The sequence below is a fragment of the Mesocricetus auratus genome, unplaced genomic scaffold (assembly GCF_017639785.1).
Source record: "Mesocricetus auratus isolate SY011 unplaced genomic scaffold, BCM_Maur_2.0 Super-Scaffold_100018, whole genome shotgun sequence".
Taxonomy (NCBI): domain Eukaryota; kingdom Metazoa; phylum Chordata; class Mammalia; order Rodentia; family Cricetidae; genus Mesocricetus; species Mesocricetus auratus.
Genome location: NW_024429199.1, coordinates 38634735 through 38658547, shown reverse-complemented (window position 1 = coordinate 38658547; position 23813 = coordinate 38634735). Strand labels below are relative to the sequence as shown.

At 42.5% G+C, this 23813-nt stretch overlaps 1 protein-coding gene across 20 annotated transcripts in view; it reads left to right on the top strand.

The window, feature by feature from the left end:
- Syne1 (spectrin repeat containing nuclear envelope protein 1) overlaps positions 1-23813 on the top strand; it is a 454318-nt gene that overhangs the window by 354464 nt on the left and 76041 nt on the right. For all 20 annotated transcript variants that reach the window (XM_040728331.1, XM_040728319.1, XM_040728318.1 and 17 more), the window contains 13 exons: positions 84-216; positions 583-765; positions 2462-2611; positions 3365-3541; positions 4104-4259; positions 9205-9360; positions 11839-12009; positions 14311-14444; positions 15025-15229; positions 17301-17483; positions 17981-18127; positions 20627-20781; positions 21757-21904. In XM_040728331.1, the coding sequence (XP_040584265.1) occupies positions 84-216; positions 583-765; positions 2462-2611; positions 3365-3541; positions 4104-4259; positions 9205-9360; positions 11839-12009; positions 14311-14444; positions 15025-15229; positions 17301-17483; positions 17981-18127; positions 20627-20781; positions 21757-21904 (2098 nt within the window). The remainder of the gene's footprint in view (positions 1-83; positions 217-582; positions 766-2461; positions 2612-3364; positions 3542-4103; positions 4260-9204; positions 9361-11838; positions 12010-14310; positions 14445-15024; positions 15230-17300; positions 17484-17980; positions 18128-20626; positions 20782-21756; positions 21905-23813) is intronic.

Genomic DNA, 23813 nt, shown 5'->3' with positions numbered 1-23813 from the left:
AGACATCTGGGGCTCTCTTTTTAACTGACAACAGACAATGGAGACTGGGTGTTTCATTAATAGACTCTCTCATGTGCTCGTAGGTATCAGAGTGAGGCTGCAGATCTGATGCATTGGCTACAGTCCGCAAAGGACAGGCTGGCCTTCTGGACTCAGCAGTCTGTGACGGTCCCGCAAGAGCTGGAAATGGTCCGGGACCATCTCAACGCTTTCCTGGTAAGTCTGAGAACTTCGCACATGTGGTCTCATTTTGTTTCTCAGCCTGGACTCAAGGAACAGTACACAGGAAGCCAACAGACACAGAAGAGAAGCTGAGTTGTCAGGGACAACTTTGAGGTTAACTTTGTGTGACTAGTATTTATGCAGACAGGTGGCATCCCAGGTTGCCTCTTTCAGTTAGGTTTCAAGTAATGGATTAGCCTCTTTTGGAGGTAAAGGTGTGGTGCATTTGACTGTCTCCAAAGAGCTCCACATACCTGAGCCCTCGACATGCGGGTATAATTGGTCTGTGGTCTCTGTCCTTCAATGGAAAGGTCCAAGGTTGATGCTAAAACCGAACACTGTGACTTTTGTTTTTTTAAGGAGTTCTCTAAAGAAGTTGATGCCAAGTCTTCCCTGAAATCATCAGTCATGAGCACGGGAAATCAACTTCTTCGACTGAAGAAAGTGGACACAGCTGCCCTGCGTGCTGAACTATCCCGCATGGACAGCCAGTGGACTGACCTACTGACAAGCATTCCTGTGGTGCAGGAGAAGCTCCATCAGGTACCAAGATAGAGCTGGTTTATTTGGAAACAGTTGATTTCTACCATATAAATGCAAGTTATTAACCAGGTCTCCCTGCTGTTGTACTATGTATTAAGACTGAAACCATTCCACAGCATTTCTTTCCAAATCTCTCTCTCTCTCTCTCTCTCTCTCTCTCTCTCTCTCTCTCTCTCTCTCTCTCTCTCTCTCTCTCTCTCTCTCTCTCTCTCTCTCCTGTGTGTGTGTGCGCGCGTGTTGGAAACTTGACTTGAAAACTTTGACCTTCTTTAAACTGACATTTCATAGCTAAAACATAGGCACCTCATAAAATTGTGAAGCTATATAACATGCATAGAAGATCTGCCATCTTACATCCAACAAGGAAACTGGATCTTACTCAATATAATAACAGTCTCATGTCGTTTGCAACAGGAATGCAAATAGGTCTGATAAATAGGTCCTTGGTCCATTTTGTCATTGTTCAGACATCAGGATGCACTTACCACAGACCGAAAGCTAGGCATAGGCTACTTTGCTTATCATAACATTTTGAGCCTATCATTGTATTTGGGGCTCCACACTGAGCAATGGTATTCAGCTCATGACTATATTCTGGATGGCAATATGTCTGACCTACCTGGAACACTGGAACATGCTAACCTTTTTGTCTCTTTTTTAGCATTCATCACTGTAGATCAGGTATGATAGATGTTTTTAGTACACACATTGTTTCTCTCCAGTCAGCTATATACACCTACAAGAGAGGAGAAATCCCATCTTTCTCCATTCCTTTCAGTACCACATAGAATTAGATCATATATATTTAATTTTATGTATATTTGGAGACAGGATCTTACCTTGTAGCCCTGATGGACTTGCATTCGTGGTGATCCTCCAGCAACAAGCCTCTTAAAGGGCTGGAGGTGGGGTGGTTATAGGCATGACTCACCACATACCAGACAATTTTGATTTATAAGTATTTAAATGATTGTTTTTGTTTTTGCAAACCATTGTAATCATGATATGCATACTGGCATATCATGGAAAGTTCTAAATTCAAGTATGTCTTAAATACGGAGGAAATTGGATCTTAGGAATAAATAAGAGTGTGCCAAAAAGCAGAAAAAAATGGTATCTTTCAGTGTGGTTTTTTCTTCCTTCTTTTAGCATTCTTGAGTCATAATACACAGAGGGTTTACAAGATAATTAATAAAATACATCTGTTGGATGTTTTGTAGTTTTTTAACTCATAAAACTAGCTATAAAGTAAGAATATGTTTTCTTGCTGATGTTTTGATTAATAGATAGTATTTATGCAATGCGGATAGTATTAGATGTCAAATGAGTATCAGGGAGCTAGTGTTACTGTGTTTGCCTGATGTGTCAAGCTTCAGAGTCTGGAAAATAAAAAATGGTTCTTCTGTTAACACAGCAGTTCTCACTGTGGGTTGAGACTATTTTAGGGGTACAAGATCCTTCCACGGGTGTAACCGAAGACCATCAGGAAACATAGAAATGTATATTATGATTCACAGCAGTAGCGAAATTGCAGTTATGAAATGCAATGAAAATAATCTTATGACTGGGGGGTCACCACAACATGAGGAACTGTATTAGAGGGTCTCAGCATTAGGAAGGTTGGGAACTACTGTGTTAACAGAGATGGGGTCTGCATTTGAATGCTTGGAAATCAATTCTATCTCAACTCTCACAGCTCCAGATGGAGAAGCTGCCTTCCCGTCATGCCATTTCTGAGGTCATGAGTTGGATTGCACTCATGGAAAGTGTCATCCAGAAGGATGAAGAGGACATAAAAAATGCAATAGGTTGCAAGGCAATCCACGGATACCTTCAGAAATATAAGGTAATTGGCACTGAGCTTTTCATTCCCCATGTTTAGACTTTGATTTGAAGGTGCTCAGAAACTTATACCAGGGCTTGGATGTATCTATCCCATACACAGTAAACAGACAGAGACATTCAAAAGTAAGAGTGTAGAAATATGAAATACAGATACTGTGTGTCAGTTACTTTTGTGTTGCCGTGATAAAATACCCTGTCTACCGCAAGTTGGGAAAGAAGGGGTTGACCTTGGATAAGAGTTCCAGTGGGAATTCAGTTTGTCATGGAGAGAAAGGTCTGACAACAGGAACACGAGGCTGACCAACCACATTTCATCTGCACAGAGGAAGCAGAGAGATGGAGAGCAGAAACTGGGGCCACACCGTCCAGCCTCAAAGGCTGCCCCCAGTGATGTATACCCTCAGGTCCTCCAGTGAGTCTCCACAACCTTCTCAGGAATCATCACTGACTGGGGACCAAGTGTCCAAATACGCCGGCCTACGGAGGACATTACACACTCAAACTATAACACACTGAAAGATAATGAAGGAACTCATTTCTACAGATCATGCATATGCTATTTATATGTGTGATTTTATAAACATAATGAATACATATTCCAGTCCCTAACCTAGCCGGTCATGTGAAGAAACAAAGACTGTGTCATTTGGATGACGTCATGGTAGTGATAGCAGTCTCCCGTGGGTTCGCAAAGACTTTCCAACTCCTTTTACACATGGAAGCTTGCTGTCTGAGTCTCTTGCCTCTCTCTTAGGGTTTCAGGATAGACCTGAACTGCAAACAGCTGACGGCGGACTTCGTGAACCAGTCAGTACTCCAGATCAGCAGCCAGGATGTGGAGAGCAAACGTAGCGATAAGACCGACTTTGCTGAGCAGCTTGGAGCCATGAACAAAAGTTGGCAGCTCTTGCAAGGTCGAGTGGGTGAGAAGGTGAGCTAGGCGGCCCATCCTTCTGATCCTGGTGCAGACCCCAACAACAGACTCAGGCTGGCAGGAAACCGTTTCACAAGAGGTGTAGTTAGATGAAGCATGAGAGAGCTTCCCACAGCACCCCAAAGGTGACCTGGCTCTGGACATCTTTAGTCCCTGTGTTCTCTTACACACCCTCCCTCACTAAGCATTTCATATGTCTGATTGTTTTTCCATGCCTCTTCATTTGTCTTCCCTTTGCTTTAGGTTGATTATAGGGTTTTTTTCCCCCTGATAATAGCTTCTGATTGATACTTGGCAAACTTCATTTTCTTCATTTAGACAGGCAACAGATTGTATTTTAAGACATTCCATTCGTCACACTTTAATTTTATCATGCATGATTTTGTAAGGCCATTTTCATGCAAGTATATGATGCCTTTCTAGCATAGTCCTTCCCATATCTCCATTGCCTCCCAAGGATTTGTCCCTCATAAGAAATTGTATTGGGTAATTTTTTTTTTGGTTTCAGTGATTCAACTTTAAAACAATTTTTTTAATTGGTTTCTTTCTGTTTGTTTAGATCCAGATGCTGGAAGGCTTGTTGGAGTCTTGGTCAGAGTATGAAAATAGTGTGCAGTCTTTGAAAGCTTGGTTTGAAACCCAGGAGAAGAAGCTGAAACAGCAGCAGCAAATTGGTGATCAGACTTCCGTTCAGAATGCCCTGAAGGACTGTCAGGTATCATGCCCCAGTGGCTCGGGGGCTGCTTTACATCTCCAGGCCTGTGCATAGGGCATTGCTGGTTGAAATGCTCTGAGCTAACTCTTAATAATTGTATCTGCTGATGACACTCATTAGGTGGGCTGATCCGGTAGTCATTTTGTTGTCATTTCTTTGATTTTGAAGCAGAGTGTTATTAAACAGCCAGTGCTGATTTTAAACCTGAAGTCCTCTATCGTTAGTATTCTTGGTACTGGGATTACAGTTATGTACCATCATGCCTTGTTAGTTTTTATTTTTCTTCTCCCAACTCTATTAGGCTTCATCACCTGTTTTTAAAGTTTTGAAATTATTGAAAGGATCAGCTATTCACATAAGTAGATGCAGAATCCCATCAGATTTAATACTTACCAATATTTTAGATATATTTATACATTTACCCAAATTATTTTCTTCCTTAAAGATGTCAATATAGAGACTGAGGACATAGCTCAGAGGGTAAAATGTTCGCCATGCAGATGTGAAGATTCAGTTGGGTTTCCCAGGCCCCAAATAAATTGGGGTTGAATATGATGGTCCACCTATAATGCTAACACTCAGGAGATGGAGTCAGGGGTCTCCAGAGAAAGCTGGTTAGTTAGAGCAACTGAACATCATCTCTGGATTCAAGTGAGGGACCTTCCTCAATTTATAAGATGGAGGAGCATCAAGGAAGACATTGGATATTAATTTCTAACCTTCATATGAATGTATGCGTGTGCACACACACACACTTGTGCAACCACACATGCATGCACACACATGTAAATTTATTACAAACTACTATGTACACATAGATGTTAGTGAACATCCCACACAACATCATTTTACTCCTATATACTGTTCACATAATCTCTGAGAAATAGTTTATATCACCATGATATACCTCAAAATTAACAATTCTTTAATGTTATTTTATGCTCAGTCCATAATCATAATCTCTCAATTATCTGTGTGAGTGTGTGTGTGTGTGTGTGTGTGTGTGTGTGTGTGTGTGTGTGTGTGTGTGTAGTCCCACACTGGCCTGGAATTTGCTATATAGACCAGGCTCCCCTAAAATTCATAGAGATCTGCTTAAAGTTTCCTTAATTGTCTTGAAAATGCATTATTGTTCAATAAGATTGTATCATCTGCCAGCTGCATTCACTTGTTAGAGTTCTTTAGGGTCTTAGGTTTATACTGATGCTGTCATGCTATCAACTAGCTAAACCATGCCATGGCCTGCCCACTTCTTTAAAACTAGCACAAAGTCTCAGTTTGGATCCTGCTCTACCTAAGGGTAAGAGTTTCATAGGTGACATTGTTTCTTCCTGCTGTGTCACACTTGGACACTCATGCTGGCTGCTCATCCCATTAGTAATTAAGACACAAGGTTCAGACAGATTGTCACCTGCCTCTGCCTCCCAAGTGCTGGGGTTAAAGGTGTGCACCCACCCTGTCCGGTGAGAAACACTGTTAGTTAACAGTCTTAGTGCCTCCTCTCAGAAGATGGTTGTATAGAGGACCAAAGACCAAACATGCCTGTCAACTGTTCCCCGTGGATTTTGTGTCTTCTGGGAGGCTAGAGGTACTTCCAGTTTAGACCACAAATCCTAAAATCTGGAAAATAAGCCGGCATTCCAAAAATTCGCTTTTAAGGTTAAATGGTGATAGTTTTGCTGAGCCCTCAAAGTGAAAATATTTCCATTACTTTTAAAAGGCAGTGCCTGCATGCTAACATCAGCAAGCTGAGTACTTCCCAGTCTCATGGTCAAGGTCACTTTACTACTGGAAGGTTGCTTGTTGACATTCTCCTTGGAATTCGATTTTGTAAACATATTATCCCTTCCTTTCTCCTTCCTTCTCCTGTTTTCTCTTCCTTAAGAAAGATTTATCTTGTTTACCTCCACCCCACCCCGCTGTTTGTGCTCTCAGAGGCTGGAAGAAGTCATTGCATCCCCTGGACCTGGAATTATAGGTGCCAGTGAGCTCATAGGAGTGCTGGGAACCGAACTCCAGGCCTAAGGAGCAGCAGTCCTCCTGTCCACTGAGCCGTCTCTCCAGCCCCACTTTCTCTTTCTCACTAGTGTTTTCTTCTCTTTGGTGCTCTTTTTCTTTCTCGTCCTATATGTGTCTTCTTTTTTAGTAGGGAGATGCATTGATGTCTGAAAAAAGTTGCAGAAGTGTAGCCAGATTTTATTGTCTGGGACATAAGTCTTAGACTCCCAGAGGCTCTCTTCAGGCAATGTCAGAGACAAAACCTACATTGTGCCAACTCATGGCTTAAATGAAAAGCCATTTCTTTCAAACCTGAAAGGCCAGAGAGGAACCCACACAGTTACTATGGGACATCATGTGTAAATCACAACAGCCTAACTGGCGGGTCCTAATTGGCAGTTCTACAGATCTTGATAAAATTTATTGTCACTCTTGAGAAAGTGTTTCTTTGGCCCACAGCATGAAATTCAAGCCCGCGTTCTTACATCAGTGCCTGGACTCAGGATTTGCTTTGTTTTCAAAAGCTCGAATATTTTTCCAGTCTCTTTTAGAGGTGATTTACTGACTGAATGCAGTAGAAAAACTGATATTTGTGAATTAATCCAAGTTGAGAATAATTTACTATTACAGAAATGTTAGGATTGGCTTTTGCCTCCATTGATCAGAACTCAGAACAACTTAAAAAAGTTATTACTAAAAGGAAAGTCAAAGACACCTTTACTTTGCACAGAAACATACTTCAATCCTGCTTTGCTCTTGGGTTTCACTGTTACACACACATGTGCCCAGGTGCAGGCAGCTCTTCTGACTTGTATGTAACCCGTGGACCATCCATTTAGTGTTGCTCTCTGAGAAGGCTTCCAACTATGGATGAATGAAGATATATTTAATCCTAATAAATAAATTTTAGGATCTTATGGGAAGAATTACTATGGTCTCTATTATACACTAACATATAAGTAAATTATACTTCATATTGAATATGAATTGGGATGACAGGCATGGTTGTTTATTCCTTAGGAAAAATACAGAAATATCTTAAAACGTGAAGTTAATTAATGTTCTCTATACCGAATAAAGAAACTATTACCTCTGTATCCATTAGATTCCACTCCGGTGATTATCAAAGTTGTCAAAATAGTGACAAAAGTAGAAATGAGAGAATGACATAAGAGCAAAAATCATTTCCATAGCAATATCAAAAGAAGCACAATATTTGTACTTAATTTAGCACAGATGTCTCACAAACACTTCATCAACAGCTGCAATGTCTTATCCTTATATGAATCAATGAGTTGACAAATTGATGGTTGTACAACCATTAAGGACCTGGTTTTAGGTCCCTGGCATCCACATAAAGGTTGGGTGATGGTGTCTGGGATCCCAGCACTGACTGGAAAGACAGAGGTAGGAGGATCCTGGGGACTTGCTGAGCAGCCAGTGTAGACGATCTGTGAACCCAGTTTTAGAAAGAGACCCTGTGTCAAAAGATAAGTTAAAGAAGGCATGGGGAAGACACCCCAGACTGACCTGGCTTCTAATTCATGCACCCACATGCATGCATATACCCACACAATACAACTGAAATTTGGATGAATCGAGAGGAAGGACAGATATTTTTCATTCATAGTTAAGTTTTATCCAAACTTAAAATATTTTCAAATGTTCTTCCTTATGACCCCAAGGGTTTTCAGATCCTTGTATCAGTCTGGTACATGCATCTGAATCCGAGCATGTGACCATGTCTTCATACCTAGTTTGTCATATGAAACAGAGTCACAAAATGAGATTCACACCCCTCCTCAGGCCTGGGTTTAGTGGGCTCCCCCAGGGCCCCCCCCCATGAGAGCCTCACTTTCCACTGCAACCTTCAGCAGCACTGTGACCTCAGTGAAGTTGGATGGCTTGACTCCCACTCCTCCATCTGATTTCCTGCTTCTCCATCTATAGACAATGTTGAAAGAAACCCCACTTAGCTTCACTGTGCCTCAGTGCCATTCAGATATAAGTCGGGTGGGATTGTAATGTATGTTTTTTGCTTTTATATAAACTCTTTTTTATTTTTATATGTCTGAGTGTTTTGCTTGCATGCATATTTGTCCACCACGTGCATGTCTGGTGCTGTTATTGAAGGCTAGAGGAGAGAGGCTTTGGATGTGGAGTTACAGATGGTTGTGACCACAATGTGAGTGCAGAGAATCGAACCTAGGACCACAGTGCTCTGGAAGAGTAGTCAGTGTTCTTAACCACAGAACCATCACCTCAGCCCCTGTAATGTATGATTTAAGGAAGGGCTCAGAGCCTCTTCTCATTTGACTTTTCTTTTCTGAACATTTTAGTCTAATGGCCATAAAAGCACCTTCTTAAAAATGAGGACTTAGGACACGAAGAAGCCTGTAGCCTTTCAGAATCACATAAAATCAGAGCATTGGAGAAAGAGAAGATAATAGTATTTCTTTCCCAGTCTTTAGTTTCCCCATTTGAAGAAATTGAAGCTCAGTAAAAGTCCCTCACTTCAGAGTGATGCAGCTAAAGAACAACAAAGCCATGTCTGAATCTCGGGTACCATCCTGCCGTGCGTTAGGACATGTGACTTTAAAACATCGGCATGTTTGGGTTTAAAGATATAATCATACTACAATTTTGGATATGTATTTCATTCCTTATAACTTTTTGAAAAAGATATATAATGGCATTTCTGGTGGGTGATCAGATTTTATGTTTTTCAGGTTATGCTAATTTAATATGGATAAAAAGACTATCTTTTTTAACATTTAAGTATAGGAAGAAGTATCACCGTACAGCCTCTCTTTTGAGAATGGTAATCTTTTTGGATTAGTGGCAGGGTTTTAGCACATGAAGCTATAATGGCTCAATTTTGGTGCACCCCAGAGTTCCATAATAGAACAATTTAAAATAACTATATATATTCTTTTTAATCTTTCAGGAACTGGAAGATTTGATTAAAGCAAAAGAAAAGGAAGTAGAGAAAATCGAGCAGAGTGGACTTGCGTTGATTCAGAACAAGAAGGAGGAGGCCTCCGGCAGTGTCAGGAGCACACTGCAGGAACTCAGCCAGACCTGGGCCAGTTTAGATCAGGCGGTAAGCTTGCCCCCCAGACCCAGCTCCTGCTCCCTCCCGTGAAACTCAGGACTGATGTTTACTGAAAGCAACTGAGTAAATCATTATCAAATCTCTACATGACCCCTTGGTATTGTTGAATCTGCTTCCTCAATTAAATGTCTTTTAATTTCTAGTGTTTCCTGTAATAAACATTATTATAAACATCACACTCTTACTTGCCTCCATCCTCATCATCATAGATATCACACAGGCACAGATATCTCCAGGGAGACTGGCCACATCTTTAGTGTCTCCCAGAATTCTAAATAGAGGCAGAAAGAGAGTTCTGTGACCAACAGACATTCAAACTCCTATGCCTAGTGTAATTTCTTCCCACAAACCTACTCTGGTTACCATCTCAGTTAATGGCAACTCTGTCATGCCGGCTGATTGGGCAGAAAGCTTTTACAGTCACTCCGTACTCTTTTCCATACCTACTTCATCAGAAAATGTTGCCAGACACACTCCCAGAACAGATTAGAATCCAGCCCATCTCCGCAGCTAGTGCCCTGATTTATGTTCCTGTCATCTCTTGACTGAATAACTCCCATGGTCTCTTAAGCAATCAATATCTCAGCAGAGCCAATTCAAATGAAGTCACATCAAAATATTCTCATGTTGAAAATCCTGCAATAGCTTCTGGAATCATAAGGGATGAATCCAGAGCTGGATGCTGACCCAGCTTCCCACTGTCTCTCTCTGACCCTTCAAGGTCGTTTTTCTTTAGCCACACGGGTCTCACTCTCTTCTTGAGCCCGGTAGACACTCCCTGTGCTTAGAGACCCGATCGCCTGCTTGTTTCTCCTAGCCTACTGTATCATTCCCCATAGGCTTCAGTCTCTGCCATGAAAATACAATCTCTACAAAGAGACTTGGCAATCCCTTCAATAGTGTGCAGAATCTGCCAGTAAGAAGAGTAAGTGTGACAAGGAGTACTGTGCCTCACTATGTAAGGTCACAATGGTTCCCAGTACATCAGAGTCTGTTTAGTTATCCACATCTTATGAACTAGAGCTGAGAGACAAACAGCTGAGGGCTCATGCATGGGCACACACATGCATGCATTTATACACAAGCATATGCATGCACTTATACACACATGCACACGCATGTGAACATACACACACATATGTAAATAGTGACATGGGCTGGAGAGATGGGGAAGAGTCATGGGGAATGAATACTGTTGAGAGACAGAAATGTGCTTGAACAGAAATGTCAGACAACTCCTACCATCCATGGGCTCTTTTCCAGACTAGCCTTCCACTTATCCCCATAGTATCTTTGACATAGCTTTAAGTCTATTTTATTTTATGCCTTTCTATAAATCACCACAAAGGCTTAGGGACAGCTTACCCTATTGTCATCAATTAAGCATGTCTCCCATTGGAATATTGCCTTATGAAAAACAAACAATAATGCAGAGGCGCAGGCTATGCAAAGCATCTCACTGATCTCCTTGCCTCATCTTCACGTCTATTTTATGGCTCTGCAGCACAGCCCTGCCCCCTCTCCCCCACCCCTCCCTCCCCCACATGCATCTGTGGCCTGGGACCTTACATCTGAGGCAGCACTTTCTTTGTCCTGTGGCCCATCAGATAGTACCCTGACTGATTTCAACATTTTCCCTGTGTGTTGGGAGAAAAGAAATCAGAGGAAGCAAATACAGATGAGCATGTATGACTGCTTTCCTTAATCACCCATCACTGAGTTTACTCCGTACACGTAGCGACATGCCTGTGTCCAAAGCTTTTAAGACCACATTTTCTCTAGTGCCAGTGAATACAGAGAAGGAACATGCGCAGCGGTGCTGTCTTTGGAGTCGAAGCCAACATGCTGCAGAGACACCTGCATGCCCGTGTTCCTTGCTACACATTCTCTATAGCTAAGCTAGGATGAAATGTGTAGCATGCTTCCACAGATTTTTGCTCATTCCTAAAGGTGAATGAAATTGTGTCATTTGCAGGAAAACGGATGAAACTGGAGGCAGTCACATTAAGAAATAATACACAGACTCAGACACAGACCACGTTTTTTGCTTGTTTTTTGTTTGTTTCTCGTAAACAAAACCTACATTTTCTATTCATGCATTTACGACATGTGATTAGAAGGGAGACAATTTGGGGAGAGGAAGAGGATTAGAAGAAGGCATGTACAGGGGAGGTTTATGGAGAGTATGGTCTTGAACACAGATGTCACCGTGAAATCCATTCCTTGTTTAAAGTGAGTCCTTTGGGGCCGGAGAGGTGGCTCAGCAGTTGAAAGCACTTACTTATGTCTCAGAGGATCCAGGGTCAGTTCCCAGCACCCACACTGGGCAACTCACAACAGCCTGTAACTCCAGTTGTTTAGCTTTTAGTGCCTAGAATGCCACTGTAGTATTTCAGGGGTTAATGCTTTTCTGTTCCGTCATACTAAGTTATATGTAGTTATGACAAGTGTTCTTCTTTCCAAAAGGCTGGACAATTAAAGATGCTGCTGACGTCAGTGCTTGGCCAGTGGGGCAATCACAAAACAGCCTTTGATGAGATCAACAGTCATATCGTGGAGGCCAGATACTCTCTGTCCCGATTCCGTCTGCTGACTGGTTCCTCCGAAGCCGTTCAGGTTCAGGTGGACAATCTTCAGGTAATAAAAAGCTGACTATGTCTTAACATTGCTTTTTATTAGAGAAAACAAACAAACAAAAATTAGCAGGTCGAAATGTCATCCTAAAATATTGTCTTATGTTCCTCGTCTTTAATTATTTAAAATATTAATTTCCTTGCTTTATTTTAACTTAATCAAACATGCTTGTGGGTAGCAGATGCTGGCTTAGCTGATCTAGAAATGATTTTTAACATCCCGATACATAAGTTACATACACGTGTATGTTTTAGGAGATGATTGGCTACCCAAACCATTGTCATCACCATCTGTGTCTTCCCTTCCTTTCTTTCCTCACTCTGCCTCTCCAAATACCTCCCAGGAAACTAGAAAACAGGAAGGAAAATAGCCAAGCGGTAAACCCTTAAACCACGGTTTTCAGATTCACCGGTAGAATCCCGTTGGCCAACGCCGTGACCACACCCTCTTTCCAGCACTTGCTGTTCGCTTTCCCAGGTCTCTACCCACGCTGTATTCACCCAGAATGTACTTGATGCTGTCCGTCTTGAGTCCATCTGCAGCTCACATCTCAGACCACGGCTCTCAGTTTCCTGCCCGTGTCTTCACCGTCTTCGCCTCCTTGCTTACCTGGGCACCGTGTGCCACATTGACCTGTCACTGTTCATTCTTCCTGGCTAAAATGCACAGACCATGGGCTGGGTAGGGCGGGCCCTCAAGGGATGGGCTTCCCAGCGTGTGGCTTCTTACATCTAGCCCACCTCCCTGACTTGACATCTGCATTAGTATGTTGCTGGGCTCCTAGGTAGACTTTCATAAGGAAAGTGCCTTTTGAGGGTGGATTTGGGAAGAGGAAGACTGTAATGCGTAAATATTTCTTTAAGAAATTAAGACTTCTTGCAGTTACTAAGAACCATTAAAACTCATGTTGGGCATAGTAAACTTAAAACTTCATTTTTTTTAATTAAAGAACTTTTAAAATTGCTGCATTCTGCATTTAATACTTGAAATTTGTCTCAAGATAGGGACAATTTAATGGACTTTTCCTTGAATATTTTGATCTGCAAGCAATTAGATATTGGTAAACAGTACTATATTTTTATAGCTGATTTTCTCTTTTACAAGGAATTGAGACTATCATTTAAACAGTGTTTCTAGGAAAACACATCGAAGAGGCATGAGATTGGGTCTCATCGTGTAGCTCAGGGTAACCTAGAACTCATGATTCCCCTGGCTCAGTCACTCTAGTGCTAGGAGTATGAGTATGTGATACTGTATCTGGGCTAGAGAAACATCTTTCTTCTAGTCCCTTCCCTGGTACTAGGTAGAAGACATCACTGAGCTTGTGTAATAGTTCTTCTTTGCTTTAATCTCAGTCAAAAGTATTTTTAACAACAGCCACCATTCAGTACATGAAGATGATGAGGGCAAATTCTCTTACCTAGATGAAACTATTCTCCATGAACATCTCTCCTTTCCTTATTACCTCTCTCTCACACCTCTAGTAAGCATCATTCTACTCTATTTCTGTGAGCTTGATAGTTCTAAACAAATGGTTCTTAATCCATGGGTCTTGACCCCCTTGGGACGTGAATGACCCTTTTGCAGGGGTTGTATATGAGATGTTTGTGTCATAATTCCTAACAGTAGCAAAATTACAGTTACCAAAGTGGCAATGGAAATAATTTTATGGTGGGGAGAGCCACCATAGCATGAAGAACTGTATTAAAGGGTCACAGCATCAGGAAGATTGAGAACCACGTTCTAGAAAAAAGTCATCTAGTATGTTAGGTCATGATGTGTTAACTATTTTAGCCATCCTACAATATACACAGACATGAATGTGTTTGAATAGTTATCCAAAATGATTGCCCTAAGGGTATGTATGGTTATTTTCTGTCAGTTAAACAATAAAAGCAGAAAATTCTTTGTATAAGATAGAATTTAGAGGTGATCTTCAGAAAAGCTGTGATTTGATGTTCTACTCATCAATTACCAGGAGAAGAACTCTAGATATTTAATGACACAGAGGCCTGGGTTTGGGCGTTGAGCATCAATAAGAACCATAGTGTGGGAGACAGTACCTGGACCACTGTTGCAGCTTCCTCCCCAGGCAGGGAGGACAACTTTCACAATTTTTTAAAGAAGAATCCAAGTATTAGCATAAGAGGGTTCAATTGCTATGACTCTGCTTGCAGAGCAGAATTAGAAGGAAGAAATGGTTGTCTTTTTGAAAGCATTGGAGCAATGCATGTGTATCTATAACGAAGCTGCTCATTAGAATTAATCCCTGTTTGTCATCTGTGGGACTCTTTCTTTGGGCAGAATCTTCATGATAGCCTAGAAAAGCAGGAAGAGGGTTTGCAGAAATTCAGCTCCATCACCAACCAACTATTGGAGGAGTGTCACCCACCGGTGACAGAAATACTTTCCAATACTCTGCAGGAAATCAATATGAGGTATGAAGTAGGCTAATTTTATATCTTATCTTAAAACTTTCTGGAATTTTCAGTTGGAATCTGTAGAGTCTATTATACTAATGTTTTGGAGTTTTGGTTTTTTTGGTTTTGTTTTGTTTTGTTTTGGTTTTTGTTGTTGTTGTTTGTTTGTTTGTTTTTTGTTTTTTAAGACAGGGTTTCTCTGTGTAGCTTTGGAGTCTGTTCTGGCACTTGCTCTGTAGACTAGGCTGGCCTCAAGCTCACGTAGATCCACCTGCCTCTGCCTCCCAAATGCTGGGACTAAAGGCATACACCACCACTACCTGGCTAATGTTTTGTTATTTTTACAAAATGAATTCAATGAAAAATAGCCAGAAAGAAGACATTTAGGAAAGATTAGGATTGCTCTCCACCCAAAGATAGTTTTCATCCACTTGAAATACAAGCATGACCTATTAATCTTTATTGTGTTAGACAGACATAAGTCATTGATTTGTTGTGTTCATATTCACGTGAACCAGAATCAAGACAAGTTAGATAGGAAGTGACAGGGTTTGGTGAAGGATGGTAACCTGCCCTAAGTGCTCACTGTTGCTCGTAGGTGGAATAACTTACTGGAAGAGATTGCTGAACAGCTGCACTCCAGCAAGGCCCTCCTTCAGCTCTGGCAGAGATACAAGGACTACACAAAGCAGTGTGCCTCTGCAGTCCAGCAGCAAGAAGACCAAACCAGTGCGCTGCTGAAGGCAGTCACTAACAAGGACATCGCCGATGACGAAGTCACCAAGTGGATTCAGGACTGCAATGTACGTCTAGGAACTTGTCTGGGATTTGCCCAGCCTGCTGTCCTTCGGTGTCACAGGTTTTGCAGGGCTAGTATAGCTCTGTGTGAGCTTTGGGGAGGTCCAAATTTGTGAGACCGTTTATCCCAAAGTCATCACCCTGTTTAGTAAATACCCGCTCGTCTTAACATAGCCTTCCAAACACGTTTAACATTTGTGAGTTACTTTCCCTTTATTTCATTTTTAAAAGTGAGTAGCTTTCCCCCCTTTTTTTCCCTAATGCAGTATAATCCATGAGGGGAAAATGTAGGTTACGTGTTCTTACTGAAGTAGACACTGTAAGATGTGACCTTATGGGGAAACCGTGCCTTTAAAAACTCCACTGTCAAAGGTATCACTTAGAACTGTTTTCCCCTGCGGGTGCATCCAGACACCAGCTTCATGCAGGAGTCTAATGCCAGAGGGAAGTCTCAGCTCGCTGCTTCACTTTTTTTTTTTTTTTTTTTTTTTTTTTGGTTTTTATGAGACTTTTAAGTGAGTCCCTTTTCCACCATCGCTGCCAGTAGCCTACTTAGGGCTTTCAAGAAAGGCCTTCTCACCTTCCATCCATTTCTTGGCTCTTGTTATTTGTCCTTATTTGTCTTTATTTTAATGATCTTTGTCGCAAAGATCCTCTTAAAAGCTTTCCCAAATTGGCTTATTAAAGTAGTCAAGTTATAAAAAACTACACAAACACAAGCTTGTGCCCTCAGTTTAAAGAAGGATTAAGATAATCTTTGCTTTTGTTGACATAGTTTGTTTTTACGAGATCGGACGTTTTCAGTGCTCCTGAATCGAGGCACACTTTTTTTTTTTTTAAATCAGGGCCAAGGTTAAAGATGCCCTTCTCTCACAGGAAGCACTGTACAGGAAGTGCAGGGTATGTACCCTCCATCCTATCCAAGTGGGACCCCAGCAGTCAGCAGGAGTGGCAGTCCCCTGCGGTCTGGTACTCCCCATAGGACCCAGAAACAAGGAATTCCCTTTGGCTCACAGTTATGAACATACAATTGGATTTCATAAAACACAGCTGGAGAAGCCATGGGAATAAGGGAGGGCAAGGTCCTTAGCCCCATCCACCTGAAACCATCCCAGTCCTCTCCGCCTCACTGGCACCCCCGAGTCCTGTTGCAGCTGCAGTGAGGTGACCATAGCTAGACTAATGCCCAGGGCCTCTGTAAAAATAAGTAGGAAAGGCAAAATGCAGCATGGCTTCAGTTTGACAATTTACATATATAGATTTACATACACATTTGCATATATATTTACATACACTTTTACATATATAGATTTACATACATATTTGCATATGTAAAGTGAGAAAAATAAAGCCCAAGGCTTCTAGTTACTGCCTCGTCTAGTGTATCGTGGTCTCTTTTCTTTCGTTGTTCTCTTTACTTTTTCTATTTCTCTCATATACATGATATATATATATATATACATACATATACACACACACACATATATATATATCTTTTACACTCTCTCCTTCCATCCCCTCATCCTCCCTTTCCCTCTTTTCTTCCTTCTTTCTTTCCCTCCTTCTTTACTGTCTTCTTTTCTCTCCCCCTTTTCTCTTTCTTCTTTAGTCCCCCTTTTCTTTCTTGGTTTGGTCCTTCCCTTCCTTCCTTCCGTCTTTCCTTTCTCTCTTTCCCTTATTTATGTACATTGTTTGCATTTCTCTGAGGTCCTATAATGAACTTATGTGGCTTGTATTATAAGTGCTCTGTTTTTTTCCTGGAGCTAGAGATAGGTGTTTGTGTACTCTAGGTAAGTCTACATGCACCAAACTGTAGCCGCAGCCTCATCAGTATAGTGCTGTGTGTGTGTGTGTGTGTGTTACATAATATGTATACTTACACGGTTAATACACGTAATTCGTATTTTTAAAAAATTACAACCAATCCCTGATTACTTTTCTGAAGGTAAAGGTACTTAGTGTAATGGTCACACAGGAATATTTCTTACCTCTGTGTGTGGCCCTTTGCCAAATGCTGGTGACACTGATGAGGACATGTGACACGCTTCACAGTGAGTGCCTTGTCTTCTCCTTCAGGACCTTCTCAAGGGACTGGGGCCAGTCAAGGACTCGCTTTGCGTCCTCCGTGAGTTGGGAGAACAGCTTGGGCAACAGGTGGACGCTTCAGCAGCTGCGGCCGTCCAGTGCGAGCAGCTCTGCTTCAGCCAGCGCCTGTGCGCCCTGGAGCAGGCGCTTGGCAGGCAGCAAGCAGTGTTGCAGGTAGGGAGCCAGTGGTGAGTGTCTTCTGGAGTGGGCACTCCTGTGTCTGGGAGGAAATCACAGGAAGCAGATTCTTCAGTGTTGACATGATGCTTCCTGCAAAACCAAAACATAAAAGAAAAAAGGATCAAACTTAGAAGTCCCCTACAACTTGCTTTCAAAACTGGTTTAGTGTAGCAGGTCAGCCCCTAAAACATGCCCATCTTCTTAGTATACCCAATGAGCCAACACTAAGTGACTTCAATGGTGATATTCATACACATTTAATAGCCTTGAGCAGGAACTGAAATACTTAGAAAATGGCTTACATGTATTTAAATAACAGCTTCAATTGGTTATTAGGGACACAGAAACAAATGAAGAAAGCCTATATATTGCCTTATCATGTTAGGGATAGTATGTCATGGAGTATTGCAGTAGACACTTGCCCTTTCATTAGATTTCATTAAAATGCCAATTTATGTCACTAAAATGCCAATTTCCTTTTGAAAACGTAGGCTGGGGTTGTTGACTATGAAACATTTGCCAAGAGCTTAGACGCCCTGGAGGCCTGGATTGTGGAAGCAGAGGCCCTCCTCCAAGCTCAGGATCCCACTCACTCGTCCGACCTCTCCACTATCCAGGAAAGAATGGAAGACCTGAAAGTAAGTGTGCACATCTCCCTTCCAGGTCTCACCTGTCTCCTCAAAATCCTGAGGTAAAATCACTGCCAACCACTTCCTTCCGAGACCCCACCGAAATCCGCCTAGCTCTTCCTTCCCGTCCCCCTGAGGGGGAAGAACAGTGTGTTGGTGCTGACTTGCCCAGCTGTGATCAGAGCCCTGCCAAGATTGGTCTTTAGGGACCCCCCTCAGCCCTCTCTTCCCCTTCCAGTCCTGCCGCGACTTTCACAACTTCAAAGTTTCCATGCATACACACCACACCACATCCTAACATGATCCCCTCCCATTTCAACCTACCCATCTCAGGCTATGAAGCCTCCCGTAGACCCTTCTTCTACCCCTTCCTGCTTCCGTTCTCTCAGCCACAGAGAGACCTTTAAAGGTTTGCTTAACTATGTAGACTCCATCAGCCTACATTGCTTCCATATGAAAACATTGCATTGATTCCATAGCTGCTTACAGTATGATTTGTCAATTAGTAATATTAATACAACATTTAAAAGGAAAAAGGCTCTTCCTGGATTGCAATAATTTTAAATATTTAGTAAACCAAATGTTACAAATGTAGTGGACTTGAAAATTTTATCATGCATACTTTTGCTTAAGATCCTCCATGTGGGGACTGGGGAGATGGCTCACTTACTGGGTAGGGTGCTTGCCATGTAATCCCGAGGACCTGAGTTCAGATGTGTAGTATGCCTGTAAAAAGCTGGCCATCCCGCCATGTGCCTTTGGGTACCCATGAGGCAGAGACAGAAGGGTTTCTAGGGCTTGATGGTTATCCCATCTGACCCTGTCTCACAATATAGGGTAGAGAGCAATTGAAAAGGAGCACTGTTGATATTGACTGACTTCTGGTCTCTATGTGCATACATATGCATGTGAACCGGAACACATATGGGCAACCACATAGATACATGCAACAGCATTCTTCAGTGAGTTCTCAGTATTCTTAAGACCAAGACCATCATTATAGACAAGGCTGGCATCATCCAGCTTCCATCTTTCTTAAGGCTCCCTTCTTGCTTCACCAGCCATCTAATTCTCCAACCACTGAAGCTTGCCACTTCTGGTGTCTGTGTGCCTGAGATTTCTACTTCCTGGATTCTTGCCCTCACTGGCTCCATCTCCTACAAAACCAGTGAACTCATGGCCATTTTGGTCAAGAGAACTCTCTTAAGAAAGTCTGCCCTCTCTATGGAGGATCAGGCTTTCCAAGGACACACTTTTATGAGTGACAAAAGTCTATCCCACAGTTATCTTGCCGTTTACTTAGGTTTGTGGGAGCTGGTGATTTCTTCTGTGCTGTCTCCTGTTGGAGCAGTAACTTTCTCTATGTTGGTGCATAAGGAGAAGGACCAGGTTCTATTAGTTTTGTGGATGTCCACCCATGTGAATTCCACCATCTAATACTTAGACCTGTGCTTTAATAATCAGGAAGATTTACTTCTTTAGGAATAGGGAGCGTTTCTAAGAGCATGCAGTAAACACACACTGATACACACATACACACACATACATGCACACATACTCACATATACATACACACATACACCACACACAGGCACACACATATATGCACACTCATGCATACATAAACACACACACTCACATGTACATACACACATACACCACACACACACACAACATACACACACAGGCACACACATATATGCCCACTCACGCATACATACACACATACACATACATGCACACACACGCACACACAGTCCAAAGTGTGCTAATATACTCTGCTTCCTGTAGCTGATAGTCTAGATAGAGACAGAAATCCCCATGAAAAATAGATGTTCACTTTTGAAATCCTGACTGCTGTCGGCCTGGGGCTTCCTAACTCAAGGATGTAAAACTGATGCAATGCATGATCTTTTCCTAGTCTGGGTGTAGCTGCATTCCTTCTAGCAAGGGCTGAACAACTTCTCTGTCCCTGGCTCTACCCATGTAAGCCGCTTCTTGTCCCTCCCTTTCTTCATCATTAGGAAGGGACGACAATGGTGTCCTACCTCATGTGATTCCTTTTAAGGAGAAAATGAGTGACTCCTTGTAACCCTGTAATAATTCTTATTCATGCCAAGAGCTGCATTGCAGTTGTTACTGAATAGAAAGGGGTGCATTAGCATAAATGAATTGAGTTTAATGAGGATGCAATGAACTTTTCAGTCATCAGCATAATTTTTATCCTTCCTCTGTTCTGTGGAGAGTGAACCAAGCCTGTAAATGAGATATTCCATGTAAGCTTCTACTGTCCATCAAAGGATAGTGAGTGACCGAGGACAACACACCTCAGTAGGGCAAGCTGAGGAGATCTGGGCAGGTGTTCCTCTGGAGAGTGTGCCTGGCCTTGAGGAACTGAGCAGACCAAGGACCAGAGTCTTCTGATGTCAGACATGCGCAGCTCACAGTGAGGAGACCCCCTGCCTTTGCTGACACGGGGCTGAACTTGCTTTCCACTGTCACTGGCAGGGACAGATGCTGAGGTTCAGCAGCCTGGCTCCGGATCTAGACCGTCTCAATGAGTTGGGGTACCGGTTACCCTTGAGTGACAAGGAGATCAAGAGGATGCAGAACCTGAACCGACAGTGGTCTCTGACGTCGTCTCAGACCACGGAAAGATTCAGGTGAGGAGACGTCTTAGTCACTTCAGGAGTTTCTGTGTGCTTCATGCTGAGATGACAGACACGCCGCAGACTGGGAGCTTTGTATACAGGCAAAGTGTTTTCTCAGGGCTGCGGGTGTAGGACCAGGTGGTAGAATGTTTGCCAAGCGGAAGTGAAGCCTTGGACTGTTCCATCCTTAGCCACAGAAATCCACACAAACTGAGCAGTGGGGTGGCAAATACCTGTAATCCCAGCTCTTGAAAGGCAGAGGATCAGGTTTTCAAAACCCTTCTCAGCTGTGTGGCCAGTACAGGGTCTGCCTGGGCTACATGAGACCTTGCCACAAAAACAAAACAGAAAAACAAAAAGAGGCTTGGGTGTCTAGTGAGGGCTGCTTTCCTCCTGTTCCTCAAGGTCTCCAGACGGGCAAAACTGCCTCTTCACATGGAAGAAAGCCAAAACACATGAGGGAGGGCCTCACGTGAGGGAGGGCCTCAGAGCCAAATGAGTCTTTGAAGCTCCCACCTTTGGAATACTATCATATTGACCTTTGATTTCTAACACAAGAATTTCAAAGCAGATACATTCAAACTACATAACTAATAATATCAGGAGACTATGAATTTATTATATATATATATATGTATATACATATGTGTATATGTGTAAATTCTAGAATTTCCCAGCAATAACAAACAAAATGTGAGGTAAAGGTAGAAAACTTAAGTTGTAATTTCCCGTGTTTAAAAATGTAAGCCATGTGTCGATCATAAAAACTGTTTCGAATGAGATCGTACTCAAAGGATAAGCACAGTTTTGAGCATTCAAAAATGAATATTTTAAATGCTGATGGCTTGGGACTTTATAGCTTTACCACCAACATGAAATCTTTGTAGTGCTCTGACCGAAACTGAGGCAGAGATGATCTCATCTGTTTTGTATGCGGGGGACGCAAAGGTGACCACATAACCGTTGTTCCTTGTCCATCCATGTCAGCAAGTTGCAGTCATTCTTGCTTCAGCACCAGACTTTCTTGGAAAAATGTGAGACGTGGATGGAATTCCTGGTTCAGACAGAGCACAAGTTAGCAGTGGAGATTTCAGGCAATTACCAGCATCTCTTGGAGCAGCAGAGGGCCCACGAGGTAAGTGAAGTAGCTTTGAGCTAGCAGAAAGTTTTAATGGTGAGGATAGGGCTCCGTGTGTACAGGTACCTGCTGCTAAGCCTGATAGCCCGAGTCTGCTCCTCACAAGCCACTTGGTGGGAGGAAAAGAACTGATTCCAAGAATTGTCCTCCGACCTCCACATGTGTACCCCAGCAGGCAGCATGTACCCACAGACCACACACACACACACACACACACACACAATTAAATAATAAATAAAAGCTAATAGAAAATGTAAAGACATTAAAGAAAAAAATTAGGCCCTAGCCAAGTATCACTCATGCTGATCCTAGCACTCAGGAAGCAGAGGCAGGAGGTTTGAGGCAAGTTCAAGTCCAACCTGATCTTTGAAGGGAGCGGGTAGTGGATTGTGCTAGACGGAAATATGCATCAATTTCCTCTTCTTGTTTTTTAAGTTAAGAAATGCGGATTGGCTCTCTTGCCATTGTTTGCCATGCGTTCCTTGCCATGCCCTTCATTTGAAGTACAGAGGGTGTCTGAATTATAGGTAAAGAGGCAGGTGTGACTGGGTATGGTAGCACTTGGGAGAAGAGGCAGGTGGATGGATCTCTGTGAGCTCAAGATGAGCATGGTCTACGTAGTGGGTTCCAGACCAGCTAGAATGCAAAGCAAGACCCTGTCTGGGGAAAAAGAAAAGGACAGGCATGGTGACTCGCATGTGTGTCATCACAGTGCCCGAGTTTCAGATAGGAGGATCATGATTTCCAGGCACAACCTCAGCTTACAGCAAATGTGAGGCCAGCCCTAGCTGCGTACCAAACCCTATCTCAAGAAGAAGAAGGGGTGGGGTGAAGGAGTTGGAAGAATAGTGAGGACACAAAGAGGAGGAAGAGGGGAGGCTGGAGAGGAAGAGGAGCAGCAGAAGGAGGGGAGGATCAGGAGGAGAAAGTGGAGAAGAGGCTGGAGGTCTAGGAGGACAGGAGAGATTGTTTAGTTACAGCCTGACGGGGGAGGGAGGATGGGAAAAAGCAGAAGGAATACAGAAAATCAGGTAAGGGCTTTGGTAAGAAGCAGCCACGAGAAGGGATTTGACAGTCTCCAACATATTAAACAGAGTTAGCACACAGCTTAGTCCTTCCCTCCTGGGTGTTTGCTCCTCAGACAAATGTATCCACACAAAAATGCATGCATACGGATGATAGCAGCTCTGGTCACAGTGGGCACAATGTGGAAAGACCCAGCTGTGTATTCACAGGTGGGTGGATGAGGTGTGCTGAGCTCATACAAGACAATACAACTCAGAATAAAGCTTTAACACTGAAGACTGTGTGGATGGACCTTACAAATGCCGTGGCAAGTGAAAGAAGCCAGTTACAAGAGAACGTGTTACATGGTTCAGTTCATATGAAATACGCATAGTAGGCAATTTCCATAAAGGCATGAAATAGTCAAGGAGCAGCAATGGCTTGGGCCCCTGGGTGCTGGGAGGAAATGAGGAGCAACTATTATTGCATACAGCATTTCTTTGGATGACAGTGAAAATATTTTAAAATCAAATGCTTGAAGTTCACATCTGAAACATAACAAAAATTGTTAAATGGATACTTTAAGTGTATTAATTACATGCGGTGGGGACTATATCTCAAAAATTCTGTTCAAAATAAAAACAGCAGGACCTGTAAATGGTGGTGTGTGTGACAAGAAGATTCCATGTGTCCAACTGTTCAAAGTCAACCTGGGCAACTTGATGAAAACCTATCTCCAGATAAACAGCCAGAAGAAATAATTAGAAATATCAATCTTTCTATGGGCCTTTTAAATTATTTTATCTTTCATTGTATTGAAGCTAGTGAGAATTGAACCTAGGGCCTCAGGTTTTACCACTGATGCACGCCTGAATCCCTGAAGGGTTTTGTTATTGTTTTT